Source organism: Montipora capricornis, chromosome 8 (assembly GCF_036669925.1).
Source record: "Montipora capricornis isolate CH-2021 chromosome 8, ASM3666992v2, whole genome shotgun sequence".
NCBI classification, from domain to species: Eukaryota; Metazoa; Cnidaria; class Anthozoa; order Scleractinia; family Acroporidae; genus Montipora; species Montipora capricornis.
In genome coordinates this window covers 54183593-54200992 of record NC_090890.1, presented here as the reverse complement: position 1 = coordinate 54200992, position 17400 = coordinate 54183593, and the positions used below count along the sequence as shown (strand labels likewise).

Genomic DNA, 17400 nt, shown 5'->3' with positions numbered 1-17400 from the left:
AGCAGCATGCACGGAAGATGGGAAAATAGCAAACACTGATGTTAATTTAGAAAGCATGGATAAGGTAAGACTGTCAAGTAAAACCGCGAACGATTGTTGTATATTATGCGCACGTAATCTGAAATTACAAGTCGGAGATTATTAAAAAAAACACCCTTTTAATTATCGACCGTAACTGTGTTTAAAACAATGGAAAGAACGAATGAATCACCGATCGACGATGCAAACAAGGGAATCATCACACTTCAAGCCATGCCAAGAACTCTTGATTAACTCTTTGTAAAAATGCGTGCAAAGTAGATTGTGTCGTGAAAACAGGAATAGACCCACTCCCCTTCTGACTCGGTCGTGAACAAAAGATGCTTGGATTTTCGCAAATTTCGAAGGCTATGAAATGGCAGGATTTGTTAGAAAAAGGAAAAAATGGCCGCAATGCATCTCGAACAGGTGCAAAGATTCATTTTAGCGAAAAAAATATTTTGGGGTGCTGGACACTTTAACTCTCACAGGATACAACGATGCTGACTGCGCTTCATCGACAGATGATCGACGTAGTACCAATGAGTACCGCTTATATCCTGGAAATCCAGAAAACAACCTACCGTAGCTCTGTCATCTTACGAAGCAGAGTCTATTGCCTTCGCAGCGGAAGCGCAGGAGGGCCCGTACCTTACTCAGTTTATGAATAATATCGGTGAAGTGTGTGTCTGTGAGCCTGTAGTGATTTTGAGCATAATCAGGGCACTATCGTTATCATTTTAGTCGCACAGTGCAAGATGCTGGTAAAGTAGTGATCAAATATTGGCCCCACTACCGACATGGTAGCTGATGTAATGAATAAACCGACGACAAAGTTTAAGCTTCGTAAGTTTAACAGTTATATCTTTGGTTAAGCGTTCACGTTCTATTGCAAGCTTGGAACTATTGGTATTTACAGTAGGCTTATTTAAGTGTACATGCCAATAGATTGTAGTTATTACGGTAGATTTTACCTTTAATTTAGCACTTTGTAATACACATAAATTATTTTGTAAGTTAGAGTTACGTGAGATCAAGCGACGGTGTTGGAAGTGATCTCAAATTATTTGGTTGCCTGTGTATAATTATATGACCGACGAGAGGTGTGGCGTGCTTTTCATGTTTTCAATACAAACAATCTATTTCCATCTCAATCATGAGCGTCGACAGATGTCTAACATGCATGTCGAGGTATTTTTCGGAAAGCTTTTCCCAAATTTATCACAACTACAGCTGTGAGACTTGTTATCGTGTAAGCTGCTGTCATGTAATTAATACTGAGAATGAGATTTAAAGCTGAAGCTTTAGCCTGTGAACAAGCTCTCTCGGGGGATCGAGAGACTCTAGCTTCCGGCTCGCAGCTTAGAAATATGTCATAACTTGCATGTCTCGTTCTCCCATGGACAAAGATTTGGACAAGGCAAAGGATGAAGGACTGTCACCATTTTTTTAATGATTTGCTTTTTATAACCAAGCTCGTAAGTGTTTTTTTTTTTTTTTTTTTTTTTTCACTAAATTGGCGCTTAGGCCTGATGTGCAATTACGTTTATAAAAGCTATAAAAGCTTTCAGGTAATAAACCCAAATTATCTAACTCCACCTCAGAGAAGTAAAGCATAACACAAACTTGTTTAAAGTGCTTTTACCAGCACTTAAAATACTTTCACATAACAAATTAAGCGTTTAACTCAATCTTTTGCGGTGACTGAGGAAAATATGGACGGAGGGGATTCATGCGGAGAGAAGAGCTAAAAACGAGTTCGGATGTTTAAGAATATAGCGTTTTGTAGATCTCTTCAGCAGCTGACACGGAACAGAACTTGCAGATTAAACGTATGTGTACTTGGTCTTGGCTGGTGCATTAATCGCTACATTAACGGTACTGTTACTTTCAGCGATTAGTCGCACGCCGAGATACGACAGGAGGCCAGCCACACTGTCATTTAGCGTTTCGTTCTTGAGTTTCAGGAAAGCAGCGGCCTCTGCATCAAAAGCTGCCTTGATGCTGTCTGCCTCAGCATTTGCTTTGGACAGAGTCACTCTTGCTTCCGATTCAGCGCGTTGAATAGTAATCTTCGCCTGCGTAATGGCCTCTTCTCTTTCAGTCCGCGCCTCTACCAACAGTCGCGGGCGCTCGTTTTCCGCTATCTTAATGTTTTCTTTGGCTGCTTCTTTCTGCCTAACAACCTTCTCATATGAATCAGGGCGTTTGATGTTCTGAACCTGAAAGAAGAAATCCGATTTATCGTCAGAAGGTCATTTTCCAGCCGAATTAAGTTACCCTATTTTCGGCCATGTTATCACTGATTTCGTACATTGATTTTGTAGCAAGGCAATTGTCTTTTGACTTTCGGAACAATACCCAGTGGAATTGTTGAACTAATTATTTTTTTGTTCAACTACTTCATCAAAAATCGTTCATCTTAAGGTAGGAAAGGAAATCAAGTTTTGTTCTTTGAAACATATAAATGTCCGTTTTCATATAAAGAAACAAACGTCGACTTTATACCATGAATCGGAGATGGTCAGCTACTATCTGGGCGCGACTTTGCAAGTGTTTCTGGGGAAGTGTTTACGCGTTTTGCTTCAAGCAGCCATATTGTTATTGTTATGTTACTTCAAGTGTGAGCCTTTCGGAATCTTGCAGAATCTAATGGAATATTCTGGGCAAAGATACAGTCCAATAAACAATCTGCGACACTATCGTCTACCTAGACAAACTATGATTTGATTTAAGTTTAACGGTTTACATGGTCATTTGACCATTGGTACAGTGGAATTTCGCGATATAACAAAACCCCGGCACTACGGTGGGGAGAGGGGGAGGGGAAAGGTACTTGGTTCTTCGCTTATCACGCAGTACAAAGTTGTGCTAGCTGGATCGGCTGTGCTTCTCCATTAGAAGCATGGTCATTTTTGTTGAGTCTCCGAATGAAATTATGATCTATTAAAGACAATGAGGACTGTACAGCCATGGATTAATGAATGGGTGCGCATGGATCGGTTGCGAAAGCATATTAAATTGTTTTCAATACTTCTCTCAAGTTTAACTTCAGAATACTTTCTATTTTCTTATATCCTTTGATTACCTGCAGATCCGTTACATCTGCCCATAAAGAGTTAAACCTCCGTCCGAGAATCGTGCGAACAAGGTCTTGAAACGAAGCTCGTTGTGACTGGAGCTGAGTGGTGTTAAATGCACTGCAAGCGTCGTGGATTGCAGACTCTCCAACACTACTGAAATTACCAAGACATAATAAAGATGACGTCAAGCACTTGCTAACATTGTTCTTGTTTATCAGTGAATAGACAGTAAAAACTTTCCCCGAAAAATGCATTTACCGTTCTCCAAATACAAACCCCTTTATTGGAGATTCAGAACTTATTCTTTTCATTGCTTATGCCCGTAAGCCTCGAATTACACATTTCATTAATTAAGACCCGTGGAATACACAGTCGAACCTCCCTTTGCGACCTCCTCTCGTAAGCTACCAGTTTTCCAAACTACCGAACGTCTTCCCCTAATTGTGGTTGACCAACAGTGTAAATGTGGTTCGTGAGATGATATTTTTTGCTGTTTGATTATCAAATCACTATTTTTGAAACATGTCGTAAGCGACCGCGACCACTTTTAGGTCTGATCTTTTTCATTTGCTCGTTATATTTCATCGTATGACTTACCAATGCACAATCGGGGAATCGTTTTACCACCTACTAGCTCAGGCAATGATCTAATCATAATATGGTCATGTCCCACTCCCGTTCCCTGGAGGGTTAAGACAACACCAACGTTGCCAAGAAAAGATTTAATTAATTAGCTATAAAGAGACTTGTCCAAATCGCCGTCGTCAATTAACGAGGGGCAAACCATTATTGAAATATTATAAGTAACGTTACTTGACGTTTCCATGTGTCCAGCATCATTCATTATTAAGAATGAAAGTTCGTAAAGTGTCAAAATTCTTGTTGGATACCGACATATTTCTTGTTAAATGTTTAACAAGAAACCGACCGTCCGAAACCATTGTAGGTTTGGCAATGACCCTAGATCTGGAGATCCTTGGCTACAATAATTTTGGGATAGTCTAAATATCAACCAATCAACAATCAATTAATCAATCAATCAAGTCTTTACTATTGATACAGAAATATTAGATAGATTTAGCTTTGCGTTTACGGCAGACGGCAAACGTAAAACTGAAATTTGCGTTTTGCCAAAAATCAAAGAAACTGGTCTGATTTTAGCTCCTTTTTTTTTTTTGCCCGTTATCTACAAATGTCGCGCAACTTCTAAAACGAGAAAGAAAATTTACAAGATAATTTTCATGCCTTTATGACAAGCAACAGCCTGCCGTTTGACGTTTCCCGTTTCACGGAAACGCGATGCTAAATTACCGCATACAAACGCGCAAGAATTACAAAATATGCCAGAAAAGGTCCAAAACTATCTAAAGTTTAAGGGAAAAAAACTGAGGAGAAAAATGCATTCGAGAACCGCCATAAAGCCTATAAAAGAAAATTACTTAACCCTAGAAGAGTTAAAAAGCCCATAATGATTTTGCACTTACATCAACACTTTCAAGTAGTCCTCCTTATCCTTAAACTGGAGAATTATCTCTCGCAGTTGAGCCGGTCTCGCGCGATACTGCAGATGTACGATTAGTTCGATTTCGATGCCTTCCTTGTTAAGACACTCGACATCAACATAACTAATACTCTGGAAAACACTTGGAAAGATAATAAAGTGGTATCCAGGGGGGCCGGGGTGGAGACCCTCTCTCTTCACTTCGGTCGCAAGCTTCTTCTGATGAATATTGTACGCTATCCCCACTGCAAAATAAAAAAGATTCAACTCGGTTTTCAAATATTACGTATTCATTTAAAGCCATCAGCTGGAGGTACTCCAGAATAAAGGCTGCCCACCCACGTCGATTCCTTCGCAGCTAAGGCTCTTAACAAACTCGGGGTGCATTCCTTGGAAGTCTTCTTCTTATTCCTATTCGATTTTAGCAGTATCCCGGCAACTAAGTGGAATAAGGTTTTGCTAACAAATGGGCATTTGGAAAACCTAATACTTTTCGCGCGAGTGGCCTGAGAACAGGAGCACGGGATAGTCTGGAACCGTCTTGAGAATCCACGCACGATTTTCTCGAGAACGCATGCATATTCCAAATATTCCGAGTAAACAATGTGCTGTTCATTTCCTTTATGTTGGTACGGGAAGCATTGTGATCAGACCACTATTCCGATAATACTGAAAAGGGAATGGGTCCAAAAAGAATATACTTTAACGGAATATTCCTTGTATTCCCATTGTGAAATCGGTGAAAATAAACTTTGCATTGTCAAAGAAGCGGCAAAAGCAGAAACAAAATTCAACTGAAAGGCAAGTTGACAATTTCTCTGCTCTCCATTTTACATTTAATTTGAAGCCGTATTCGTTTTCAAAAGAATATTCTCGTAAGTCAATAATCATGATCCATATACCCAGTTAGGTTGAGTCGGAAACACACGCCACTTATTTTCACATCATTCAATAAATAAAGTACTTATCGTTATTTGCTTCGTCCTTCAAAAGCATTCGTCTTATTTTTATGAGGTTGACCGAAGTTGCTCTGTATACTCTGGTTGCTTTCGCACAACAGAACACAGAACAACTGAGCTGTCGCGGTATGATCGAAAAATTTGCCTTTCTAACATATAATAATTGAAATTCCAATCATATCAGTCGGTATCTTCGCTATTTATATCAATTGTAAAGTTCACAAAATTTTCCAAGTGACGTGACGTAGGGTTAAGTACACTCAAGTGACAGAATTGAAACACACAAAAAGCTCGATGTCTTCGAAAAACATGGAAGTTCGAAAATAGCTACCGCTCATTTGTTTAATGTATTCAGTTAAATGAAGGACATGGGTGTCATGATTTCTCGAACATGGACATGCTGTGTTTGGCTTATTCTAAATCTGTTACCATGTACTATGATGAACAATATGAATCTTTCAAACTGTACTTACATATCGGACATACAATAGTATAATAAAAAAGTTCATCTGCGAAACACAAACACGGCAGCTTGTTTTTATAATTTATGCTCTGAAGGAAGTTTATTTGAACCTAAGTTTTTGAAGAAGAGGACTCAACCTCAATGAAAGTGAAGCGTGCCGTTGGAAAATTCACAGTCAGTTACACATCAATCAAGCGCATACACAGTTGCTTCATCAGGTGTAAGGCAATTTATTTACCTTCCTCTGTGCTCAGCTTCTTTAGAGATGTTCCTACCATTGCACCGATAAAGACGATTATGGCTGCCAAAACATAACAGGCAAACGCAGTTTTGCTACCACAATCCATCGTCCAATTTCAAAGGGAAACTAGCGACTAACAAAGTACGAGAGTTTGAACTGTACTGGTAATGAGGTAACCTGACAACTCACACGTCAACGCACATGCAATTACGTTCAAAATATTCACATGTATTATACATGTTTTTTAATTAGAAGCCTGCGTAACCTGAAGGGAAACTACTTAATGACAATCAATGACATATCACACGTGCGTTGTACTATCAGATGATTTAGGGTGATCTTATGAAATTTGTTATTTTCTTTTCTTGCTAAGGGTGCCTGTGCACAATCCAGCGAAATTCAGGCTGAGCCTTATGCTAGAAAATCGCAAACGATACTTGGTATTCAACACCTGTTTGAGTATTTTTGCTCTATTTGTGAATTCAAAAATGCAAAGAAGACAAGGAAGTGATTATGATTGGTCGGTATTGTTAACTTTAGGCATGCGTGCCTTGTTATTTTGCAGCAGTTGCAGTCAACATGGCAAGCGGAGCTCTAAAAGTTGTCATCGCTGTTATTGGAATTGCGGCTCTTCTTATTCTTATTTTGATACCAACAAGCTTCTCGGGTGTTGAATATTACGAGGTGAGGTAACACGAATTTATTTACAAGCACTCCTGAACGTTTTTAATTCGAACTTGGACTTTTCTTGGAGCATCTTTTATCCTGCAACAAGCCAATACTATTGAGTGATTAGGTTATAGAAGAAAAGTGGGATATGGCTAAATCCCAACAAAGCCATTATTGCATTTTAACATTTTCTTTATTTTCCCAATTTCAATTCACAAATGGCAAACCACAACCGCAATGATTTCATTACACTCAGGTGCCAAGTGAGTTACTTGGACCTTGATAACTTTAGTCTCTACAATGAACACGCAAAGTCTAAGCCGGTCAGTTTTGCATCACTCTAATGAGATCCACAAACCACGTTTTAAAATGTATTATCCTTTACTATTTCAGACGAGGTAGGGTTTAAGGGAAAATGCGGTGAAAAAACCCTCGGGCCACTATTTCTCACTGCATCTGAGTCGTTTCATTCCGCTCGTCCTGTATTGCACACCGCTCCTATCAATTATAGACTTGCCATGAGCTAGTTAAGCTATAAGAGTTGTTGCTAATGATTATTTCGATTCAGAAAGAGTTGGCGAGCGTTCGAAATGGAGAGCTAAGAAATAGTAAAAAGGAAAAAAAAAACAAAAACAGAGGCGCAATCATGACTGAGGTCATTGGCGAGCGTTCGAAATGGAGAGCTAAGAAACAGTAAAAAGGAAATAAAACAAAAACAAAGGCGCAATCATGACTGAGGTCATTAAAATTCGTTGAGAAAAAGATTGACATTATTTTAAGTAAGAACAGGGGCGCTAAACTTAGCCTAAGAACAGAAAGGTTAAATTAAAGAAGAAAAAAAATCACCCTACTTTTTCTGACTAAATCATAAGCTGAATTTTTTGAGTACTAGTAATGGTGGTATTTTGACTGTCCCACTTCAGCTCCAGTGATTTTACTGTCAATACGTACCGTGAGGCAATATCACAATTTGTGTAGAAGAAACATAACTTCAAGTTTTCCGTTGTGTTCCGCGTGACTGACGATATTTCGTCAAAAGCAGGAATTATTTAAAATGCAAGAGTGGAATGTGATTGTAGATGCAATATTAGAAAACTTCCTGTTACAAAGTTTTCTTTTATGTCATATGTATTGGTCTGAAATTAGCACAGCACGTCACTTTTTGCATGTTGAAGTTAAGTAAACTTTTAGCGCCGACATGGCGTACAAGTACGAGTTCCATTTTTTCATGCCATTTGCTACGCATGCATTCTTCAACTGTCACGTGCGGTACTCATGCAGTGCATTTTAGGGTAAATCACAATTAGCCCTTTTCATCGCAGTTACGCATACACGTAAAATATGCCGCTTTTGCTTTTATGATTTCTTTCTTGTTTAAATTTTGTCACAACTTCATGAGAATATGTGAATAGCACCCACTGGTGTGTTTTGCAATTATCAAAGGCAAAAAAACTAACTACAATTGCCGAATTCCGCTGCATATCCCAATTCGTTTCGCAACAAAGCCCAAAGTGCCAGTCTTTTTGCCAAAGAAAAACACCAAAAATAACACTTTTTTGTCTCCACTCCACAACAAAAAACAACACAGCATCGCTGAACCAAATAAGTTTATTTTGGGAGGGCCTGGCGAGAACCAACCCGAACACTATACAAGACTGAACATTTACCTAACAAACCCTTGAAAGGCAACCAAGGGTAAAGCTATCTTCACACGTACAAGTCACTTCATAGTACCAGTAGGGCTGGTAAGCCAAAACACTCAATATATGGCCTAATTCTACAAATAAGCAAACAGTCTTGGTACCAGTTAGGCTGGAGGACATCAGCTCCGCCATTATATTTGACTATAAGATAAACAGGCCATCCTGGCGTCCTACCCCAAATAAGCTCTGGTTAGAAGCTTTGTGCCAGTTAGGCTGGGGAACATCAACTCCGACATTAAATTAAACTATACTATAAACAGGCCATCTTGGCCTACATCCCCAGATAAGCTTTCCAGCTCTGTGCCAGTTAGGCTGCCAGTTAGGCGGGGGATCACCAACTCCTACGTACATTATAAATAAAATACAATATAGCTTAGAGTACAAATACAAGAATAAAACGGACAAAAGCCTTAAAACTAGCAGAGCTGAGCAAGCACTAACAAAGAAAATGCGGTTCGAACATAGGCCAGAAAAAACCTGCCAAAAAAACCCCTGTGGGGAAAAAAGAAAATGTGCAGGAAATCTGGGTAGGAACCATGGCTCAAGCTCCAAGCGATTAGAAGCCCATCCTACGAAGGCTTTACAAGAATGAAATTAGAATAGCCGATTCAACCAGACTGGATGCTTGATACCAGGAAAAGAAGGAACTAAGCAAAGAAAAAATTAAACGAAACGAAACGAAAGAACGCGGTTGGTTCTGAAGCCTAGATGACAGCCACGTGTTATACTCGGTCTTATATACCCCTGAAACCCTACCCATGATACCCCGGCCTGTAACCCAGGCCCTTGTTGTATCTCGTGCCGACAAAATAGTTATTTCAGCCTTGTTCGCTTGCTCACCCGTCAGAAATAACATTTTTTGTGGTCAATTTATTAATCGAAAACATTGCCCTAAAATCAAAAGTCTACATTTAAAGCAAACCTCAAGGCCATAACTTGGTATCTGACTGGGAATTTTTCTCTCACTTTTTCCGCTGGCCACGCTTTGGCCATTTATTGGAGCCAGTCTTGCGTATCTCAAGTTGCCTTATTAATGCCTTAAAGAATTATGGGCGGGCCTCCTAATACTACCAGCAAACTATGGCATCCATTGAATTTTTTACCACTCAAAACCAGCGCAAATAGCATTGGTAGGTCCTGGAAACCATCTACAGTACGACCAGAGAGACAACTTCACTTGTAAACCGCCATCTTCGTTACGAGGCATGTTTGGAGTCTCAGTCAGCATGTAACCACCTCTTACCTCTGTTTTCTCTCAGAGGCTAGTCTTTACTTACATTTCAGCCTCATGATACAAGCCTACAGCATCACAATGCTGCAAATAATACCATAGCAACTCCTTGTATAGGATATTTAGCGCTCAAGACTATTTGTCGTTAAACGTCTACTTAGAAAGGTTGCACACGCCTAGCTCGCAAAGAATTAATGTTCGACTGTGCGAATGATTATCTCATTTCATAGAAAAATAAAGACGACAGAGAGATCGGGGTTTGCATAGCAACGCAAAATGCCTCTTCCTGGAACCCCAAAAGAGACATATCTTCAGATTATTATTATTTTTTTTTTTGTTTTTTTATTTTTTACTCGGGCTTTCAACGGAAGCCAGGGTTAAAAAATGCAAACCGTTCTTTATTGTCTTCATATTTGGTGGGAAAATGGGAGGTCATTTTTCCAGGCGTTCCTAGTGGAGGCCCTGGAATCTGGGGACGAGAACATGACCGTCGAGAAATACAGGGAAGAAACATTGGTAAGAATGATACTTTGTACGCTCGCCTCACATACAAAGGCACACGCCATTCGCGGTAGACGCAGCTTAAAAGATATCGATCGTTTTCGGAACGGGTCGGTCTACCAAAACTAGAGCTTAACAGCTATGAAGACTTTAAAAACATCTAACCTAATTAGCAAAGTGAACAAGGGCCAGCCACAGGATTTGTATCAAAATAATGAAAATTTGATAAAATGATGTAAAAGATTAAAAAGAAATAGGCAGTCTATGACCGCATGTGGCTACTCCAGTCAACTGATTACAGTAGAAATACCACTAGTAAACGAGAAATACTGAAATGAAATTGAGGAAAAAAGAAACATTAAACAAAGGGAAAACGGTGATTGCTTACCACATGTATGGTATGTGAAGCTGCCTCATAAAGGGGTGCTAAACACACTCGCTTAGAATGTTAGCTACGCCATGCTGATGAGGCCCAAGAGGCTGAAACAGCTGTCCATGGCTGCTAATTAACCGGGTGAAATGGTTGTGCGCATGCGTGATGTGTTTGCCACACAGGGTTGGTGTTAGCGTGTGTCACCTTGCTTGTATAGTTTTATTGAATGAGCGTTGAATTGTGATTTGATATTTGAGGAAGGCAACTGTCAACTTCAATTTTGGTGTCATTCGCACAAAGGGTAAAGTGAAATATAACATTTTTCTGTTCCCCAAATACCAAGAAAGACAAATGAGAATCGCGCAGAATCATCGTAAGTCGTGTCTCTATGTAAATAATTGTTAAGAATTCACTCGCTTAATAAGAAAACAGCCGTCTTTCATCGAAGAAGACTGCACTCAAACAGGATATATTTTACACACATTTTCGCCAGGAAGATGTCTTACAGTTCGTGTGTTAGGATACAGGCTTCGTGTCTGTTGTAGTCTGAAGCCTGTATGCATTAGAGAAAAAAAAACCAAGTTTACAAACCGAAAATATGGTGAAGGAATCATTGAATAGTCAGCAATCTAGTGAGCCTAGAACCCCAACGTACGTACACATAATGTTGTTCTGGTACCAAATAAAACTTGCATTCAGATTAGGGTAGACAAATCGTGCATACTATAATTGTAGTCGTGTTGTAATTTGTCATGGCTATGAGGAGAGTGAACCAAATGCAGAAATCTACAGCGGTAAGCAGGGAGCGGTTTAAGGAAAAGCATACCAAAACCATCGGCAGTTTTTCTTATTAAAAATATTGCAGAATCAAAAAAAGTACACAAAAAACCAGTGTCGGTCAGGTTTGTGAAAAAAATGAGAAGAAAACCAATTTTTTTAGAACTTTCGAACAAGAAAAGTTATTTTTCTACCGAGATAAGTTTACTATCCAAGGACACGGATAAACGCCAAAAGAAATATCCCAAATACTTAAGGTTGTTTTCGTATAATTTCCAAGATAGTGAGTACAAGAGTCTAGCTCATAAAGGCATTTGTATAAAATATAAACTATACTATCCATCGAAGATTAGTGTCTAGCTTGGAACGACAACTGAAGAAAAAGAGATAGCTATTCCCCAAGCATAACAAACGACCTGGTATTTGAGAAAACCAGAGAGGTTCTTTTAGTCCAAACAAAAACAACTAAAGAAGCAAGGAAAGGGAAATAAACCTAAAGGGCCGGTAGCTTTGACAAGCGACGAACTAAAAACACTCTTCACTTTGGACTACTTTGGAAAATCTGAAACACAGTAAGTGTTGTGAATTTTATTATACAAATTGTCGGTTGGGCGATTTTAAACCATTGTTTATTGCTTTCATCACTCCAATTGTGCGAAATAAATTTGTCTATCATACAATTCCACGAAAAAAACCTCAGTACCTATGAAGTAAACGCATTACAGCATGGAAAATGATTTGTATGAATTTTATTAACTCGTTTCGTATCAGAAAACTCACTCGTTCGCTGCGCTCACTCGTTCGTTTTCTGATACTACTTAATTCGTAAACAGAAATCGTACGCGCGCATTTTCAATGAAGTAAACTTTATATATTACATGGAGTAACTGATGTTTATGAACCAAAAAGTTTACGAATTACAAAATATGACTTGACAACTACCAACAATTTAAAAGCGTTATTAACAGTAACACAAGTGTTTCGAAAAATAGTGTTTTGCAATAGCTCTTTATTCAATATGTTGCTCAGTCATTTCACTTTGTAGTTACTAGAACTCAAAATACTTTAGATGCCATTATTCAAAATGGATCTCATCTTAACAATACAATGGATAGTGAGCATGTTTAACATGTATTAGTTAACGTACCTGACAGTGTTATAATTTTTGGTACTAACCCGAATAATATAATGATACACAAACACTGGAAAACTATGGTCAAACTCATTTTAATGCTAGATGTTAGCATACAACTGTTTTTAGTAGGAGTCGTTAGATGCCTGCAACACTTCGATGAGTGTCTGCATGTTCAAACCCTGATGGCAACAGTAGCTAAAGCATACTATCTGTAACCCAGTTGTTGTTGTTGTTTTTTTTCCAATACAGCTCGGTTTCAAAAAACAAAGATCAACTGGTTTTGTGGACATCGACAAGGTGTATACCTCGGGACGGTATTTCATTGGTCCTGACTTCACTTTCAAGCTCTTCCAGGCCAATGCACACTTTATCAAACTAGATGAGATTGCAGTCTGGACTGGAGACAAGCTCGAAATCAAAATCACCTGTGCTTTTCAGTACTTTCTAAGAAAGGACTTTCTGCCAGATTTGCATGAAGCGTACAATGTGGACTACGAACCCGTTGTCAGGGGAACCGCAATTGACGCCATAAAGGGACGAGCCGCGAATTTACCGATCGAGGATTACATAAGGTTCGGTGCTTTTCCATGTTAGAAACAGTTTTCAGGTATACATTTGCTCACCCCCAGTACAAAATGTTTCTTAACCATTAGCAAAATGTATCAGTTTTTTGAACATCATTATGAATGAGGTCTTCACGGGAAAATACCGTACTCTTACACCACACTCTCTGTCCAAAGGTCCCCGTGAGGATGGTTTGCTCTGGTCTTGGTTTCGATTTACCCTAGCTTTGCAATTAATTAAATAATTAATAAATTATTATCAATAAATTAGTAAGGAATAATTAAGGGATTTGCAAACTTTTACCACTTGTTTCGTAAACTGCCACATGATTGATTGGGGCGCATATAATTTCACCCTAGGAAAAGCGGTAAGACGTAAGAAATTGTTTCCATATGGGAAGTAATCATTTCCTCGTGGGAAGATCGCTCATAAAGCTTAGTGTTAATTGTCTGAGCGTTAACGCTAGAATGGAAATGGGTCGTTACAAAGAAAACATCGAAAATCGAACACACAATCGTTAAGAGGCCTACCATTTTTCAAGATATTGCCCGTTCCGGAATTCAAAAATGGACTGGGTACTAGTTTTCGCATTGTTGAAAAGTCTTTTGATTATGAAGTTAACCGCCACCACCGGAAAGATGTCCTAAACGTTAGTACCATAACCAACTTTGGGCAGGTTCATTAGATAGTAATCACACTGTCGAAAGTTCGTCCAAATTACATATAAATGTGTCTAATATGAAATTGGCCTCTTCCGGATAGAGTTTGTAAAATAAAAGTGCATAATGGGCTCAACCCTTTTGTTGAATTATGCCAGTTATTGTGCCCAAGGTCCTGAAAATTATGCTACTAGATTCCTAGTTTATTCACAGAATGACACCCTCCCGGTGCACATACCAGTGATTCATAAATTATTGCATTCTAAAGCGTGATTCTCAAATGTCCTTCAACAGTTTGATTTGTTTCTTCTCTGACTCAGACGACTTTAGAATGGCAACACGGAAAGAAATAGGGTCTACTGCTAGGTAACTAGGCAAATGGGAAAGCAAAATGCTTCCGGTAGCTGCCAGTCCCAAATAAACTGAATAATGTAATAGGCTATTTTCATGATGGCGTCATTTTACTACCGAGACCAGAATGCTTTGCCAAAATGTTTTCTTATGGAGATTTTTTGACTCTCCAGCGAATAACGAGACAGTTGGTAAAATTTGAGAACAGAAGCTATTCAATGCATTCTGGTCTTCGTAGTAAAATTTCGCCATCATGCAAATGGCATATTCATTTGCTACTATACTAAAAATCAATTAAATGCAAGAATAAAATTGTTTTAGCTTTTATAAAGTCTTTACAAAGTACAAAGTGCAAATTATACCACACTAGAGCTGTTTTTATTTTTTCAATTTTTTTTTTTTTTGGAAAATTATGCTCGATTGCCCCGGCTATGCCAAAGATCATTCTCGCACAATGGGCTGAACCCTACCATGAAATCTATACAATGCCTTCATCTTTTTTTCTTCTGATTTCTACATCCAGTTTGATTGTTGCATTTTTACCTTTGGTAAAGTGACTTATTTGTATACAACCTTTGTTGTGTTTGGCCTCATTTTTTTTTTTTACGATACTAACATAGAAGAACCGTCTCCACTCTCCATCGTCAGAATTCTGGAATTGGCATTTTCTGGAAGATAGTTGGTGGCCGTGCGCAAACCCACGCTACGTTATTCGCTTACCCCTAAAGCGCTCAGGAGACAAACAAATGTTGAGACCTGTTCACCAAAATGCTTGTCATTATATTAAACAATGCCAACAACACGCAACAATTCGCAACACGGTGTACAAACACGCTGCATCTTTACTTACGTGTTGGGTCAACAGAGACAGGAGCGAATTCAAGTGAGCCCAACGCTATTGTGTGCATAAGAAGTTTCTGATGCTGTGGATAAGCGAAGGTTCTTTATCCATCATATGCACACAGTAGCGTTGGCCTCACTTCAATTCTCTGCATACACATACACACGCTGTTTAGGACAACATTCCTTTACAGAGACAAGAGCGTTTACAAAGGGCTTAATTTAAGTCTGAACTCATTGTTTCCCTCAATTGTTTACAGGAATCGAGAGAACATTGAAAACGAACTTTTCAAAGCATTGGCTAAGCGGGTTGATGGTTGCTGCCGACAGACATGTCCAACAAATGAAGAAGATATGCCGCCTTGTGGTTACTGTATCAGTAACAACCTCTGTAAGAGTGATCAAAAGGGGATTTTTGTAGAGGTGCGGTATTTCCAGTTACTGGCAGTCGACGTGCATGACGATGTCAAGAGTCGATACTTGCGACAGGTTATAGAAGCGGCAGAGGAAGAACGAGCACAGTTTGAATTGAGAGAGAAGGTAACGCCTTTGTTCAGAATAGAATAGGATAGAGTAGAATAGGCCATATATAATTCCTGTTCTCATAGTCGATTTGGCTAGTACGCAGTGGAGGCTTACGGAGGAAAAGAGATATTTGCATCTACAAAAATTTCTCCGCATTAGCCACCCATTCCACGCTCCTTCTAGTCCATCTGTGAGAATGCGAATATGGTCTCGTCTTGGCACTGTATCATAAAACAATCCTCTTGGAGAAATGGTTCAACCTCGAGTGAAAGGATTGCGCTTCCCCTACGAGATCAAGTTGACATAATATTTTGACACTTTTTCAGTTTTGATAACAAACAGGGTGTTAAAGAGATTCAAAGCAGCCCTTAACATTTATTCTCTTTCCCTGTGCATTGCATTTGGGCCTAGCTGATCATTATCCGTAACGTTTTACCTTATCACTGAAAAATTATTGCAATTCGATTGGTTGAGGTCATCACTGAGTAATACAAACATGTGAAAATTACAAATAAATCGATGGAATTATACGATTTCAGTTAAGGCAAAAACAAACATTAGTATAAATTTTTAACGGTGAATATAAGAATTTAGCGTTATATTCACCGCGCTATTAAACAGGTGAATATAACATTTTGGAGGCGCGGCTGCTAAGCCAGTCAAGCACTTTTCGTGTTGTTTTGTACTTTCTTGATATTCACCGCTGAAAATTATACTAAAACAATTATTGGCCTCAGGCCCAGTAAATATTGGTGAATATTTAGCTCGCCTTCGGCTGGGTAAATATTCACCAATATTTACTTCGCCTTCGGGGAAAAATTGCTAAATAATATGATTCGTACGTCATATTGGGATACTGCAATCTTGCATGCAATTGTTTAGGCTTTATTCGCAATATCCCCTGCGCCACCTTTTCCTGGCTCGGTTTCCAACCGTATTGGGAGTCCGGTTTTCATCCTCCCTCCAACAACTGCTGGATCGCTGTCCCGTGTCGCTTCTCCGAGACGCCTCATATGCTTTTTAGGTAAATCTTTGTTGCGGCCTTTATTCTTGTTTTGACGCACATAGTTTTACCCTTGGAAAATTAAAATGAAATCGATCACCATTCATAAAACATAGTCAAGAAATTGAAATATCTGTCATAGAAGAGTGATAAAGAAACAACATGTTTAAATCTCAGGCTTGTGTGCTATATACTTGAATTATTCGGCAAAATGTACCACTCAAACTGTAGAGTTTCGTATAGAGATACCGCGTGGTGGTGTCCTTCAGAAGGACACGTGCACAAACGTGGAGGCCGGAAAACAGCGGGAAAGACCTGGATTTACTTCGGCTATCTGAAAACCTATCTTTGCTCTGCTGAAGTTGTAAATATTCGCATTTACACTTGTCTTGATATATTGGTTGTTCAGAGCTTAAAAGCACGATGTGATCAATATTTTCATGTTCATTGCATGTCTCTATGTCACGCGCTCTGGAGAAAAAAGATAACTGAAATTTAAACTGCTCTACGTAAAAAAAAAAGTATACTATCGAGCTGAAACTTGCAAGAAGGTATATTTTTTGTTTAATGAAGATAAAAACTCAATCGTCTGTTTTATGGCGTCACGTAAAAGCCAAGAACGGCTTACTGAAACAAATATTTGACGACTTCCAATTCTCCTACAATCAAATGTCCCAAAACGATCACATCCCGCGCAATAAAAATCTCACGAAACGATACTATGAACTGTGCTAACGTGTTTTCGGAAAGTAAGGAAGTATTACTTGTTGAAAGGTTAAATGATAAAAAATTCCGGAGAACTTT

At 38.9% G+C, this 17400-nt stretch overlaps 2 protein-coding genes across 3 annotated transcripts in view; one reads left to right on the top strand and one right to left on the bottom strand.

The window, feature by feature from the left end:
- Window positions 1-930: 930 nt before the first annotated feature.
- LOC138013554 (uncharacterized) lies at window positions 931-6448 on the bottom strand. 2 transcript variants are annotated; one of them, XM_068860658.1, is made up of 4 exons: window positions 6263-6448; window positions 4586-4847; window positions 3107-3251; window positions 931-2240 (listed from the first exon to the last, which is right to left on the bottom strand). In XM_068860658.1, exons 1-4 carry the CDS (start codon window positions 6369-6371, stop codon window positions 1845-1847), a joined length of 912 nt encoding a protein of 303 aa, XP_068716759.1. In that variant the 5' UTR covers window positions 6372-6448; the 3' UTR covers window positions 931-1844. The 2 variants fall into 2 exon arrangements, with proteins under 2 accessions (XP_068716759.1, XP_068716758.1); XM_068860657.1 differs by having other exon boundaries at window positions 951-2240; window positions 3107-3254.
- Window positions 6449-6573: 125 nt separating this feature from the next.
- LOC138013553 (uncharacterized) overlaps window positions 6574-17400 on the top strand; it is a 12842-nt gene continuing 2015 nt past the window's right edge. Inside the window, exons 1-4 of the mRNA XM_068860656.1 lie at window positions 6574-6705; window positions 6831-6949; window positions 12904-13226; window positions 15329-15608. Coding sequence (XP_068716757.1) covers window positions 6845-6949; window positions 12904-13226; window positions 15329-15608 — 708 coding nt within the window. The 5' untranslated portion in view covers window positions 6574-6705; window positions 6831-6844. The remainder of the gene's footprint in view (window positions 6706-6830; window positions 6950-12903; window positions 13227-15328; window positions 15609-17400) is intronic.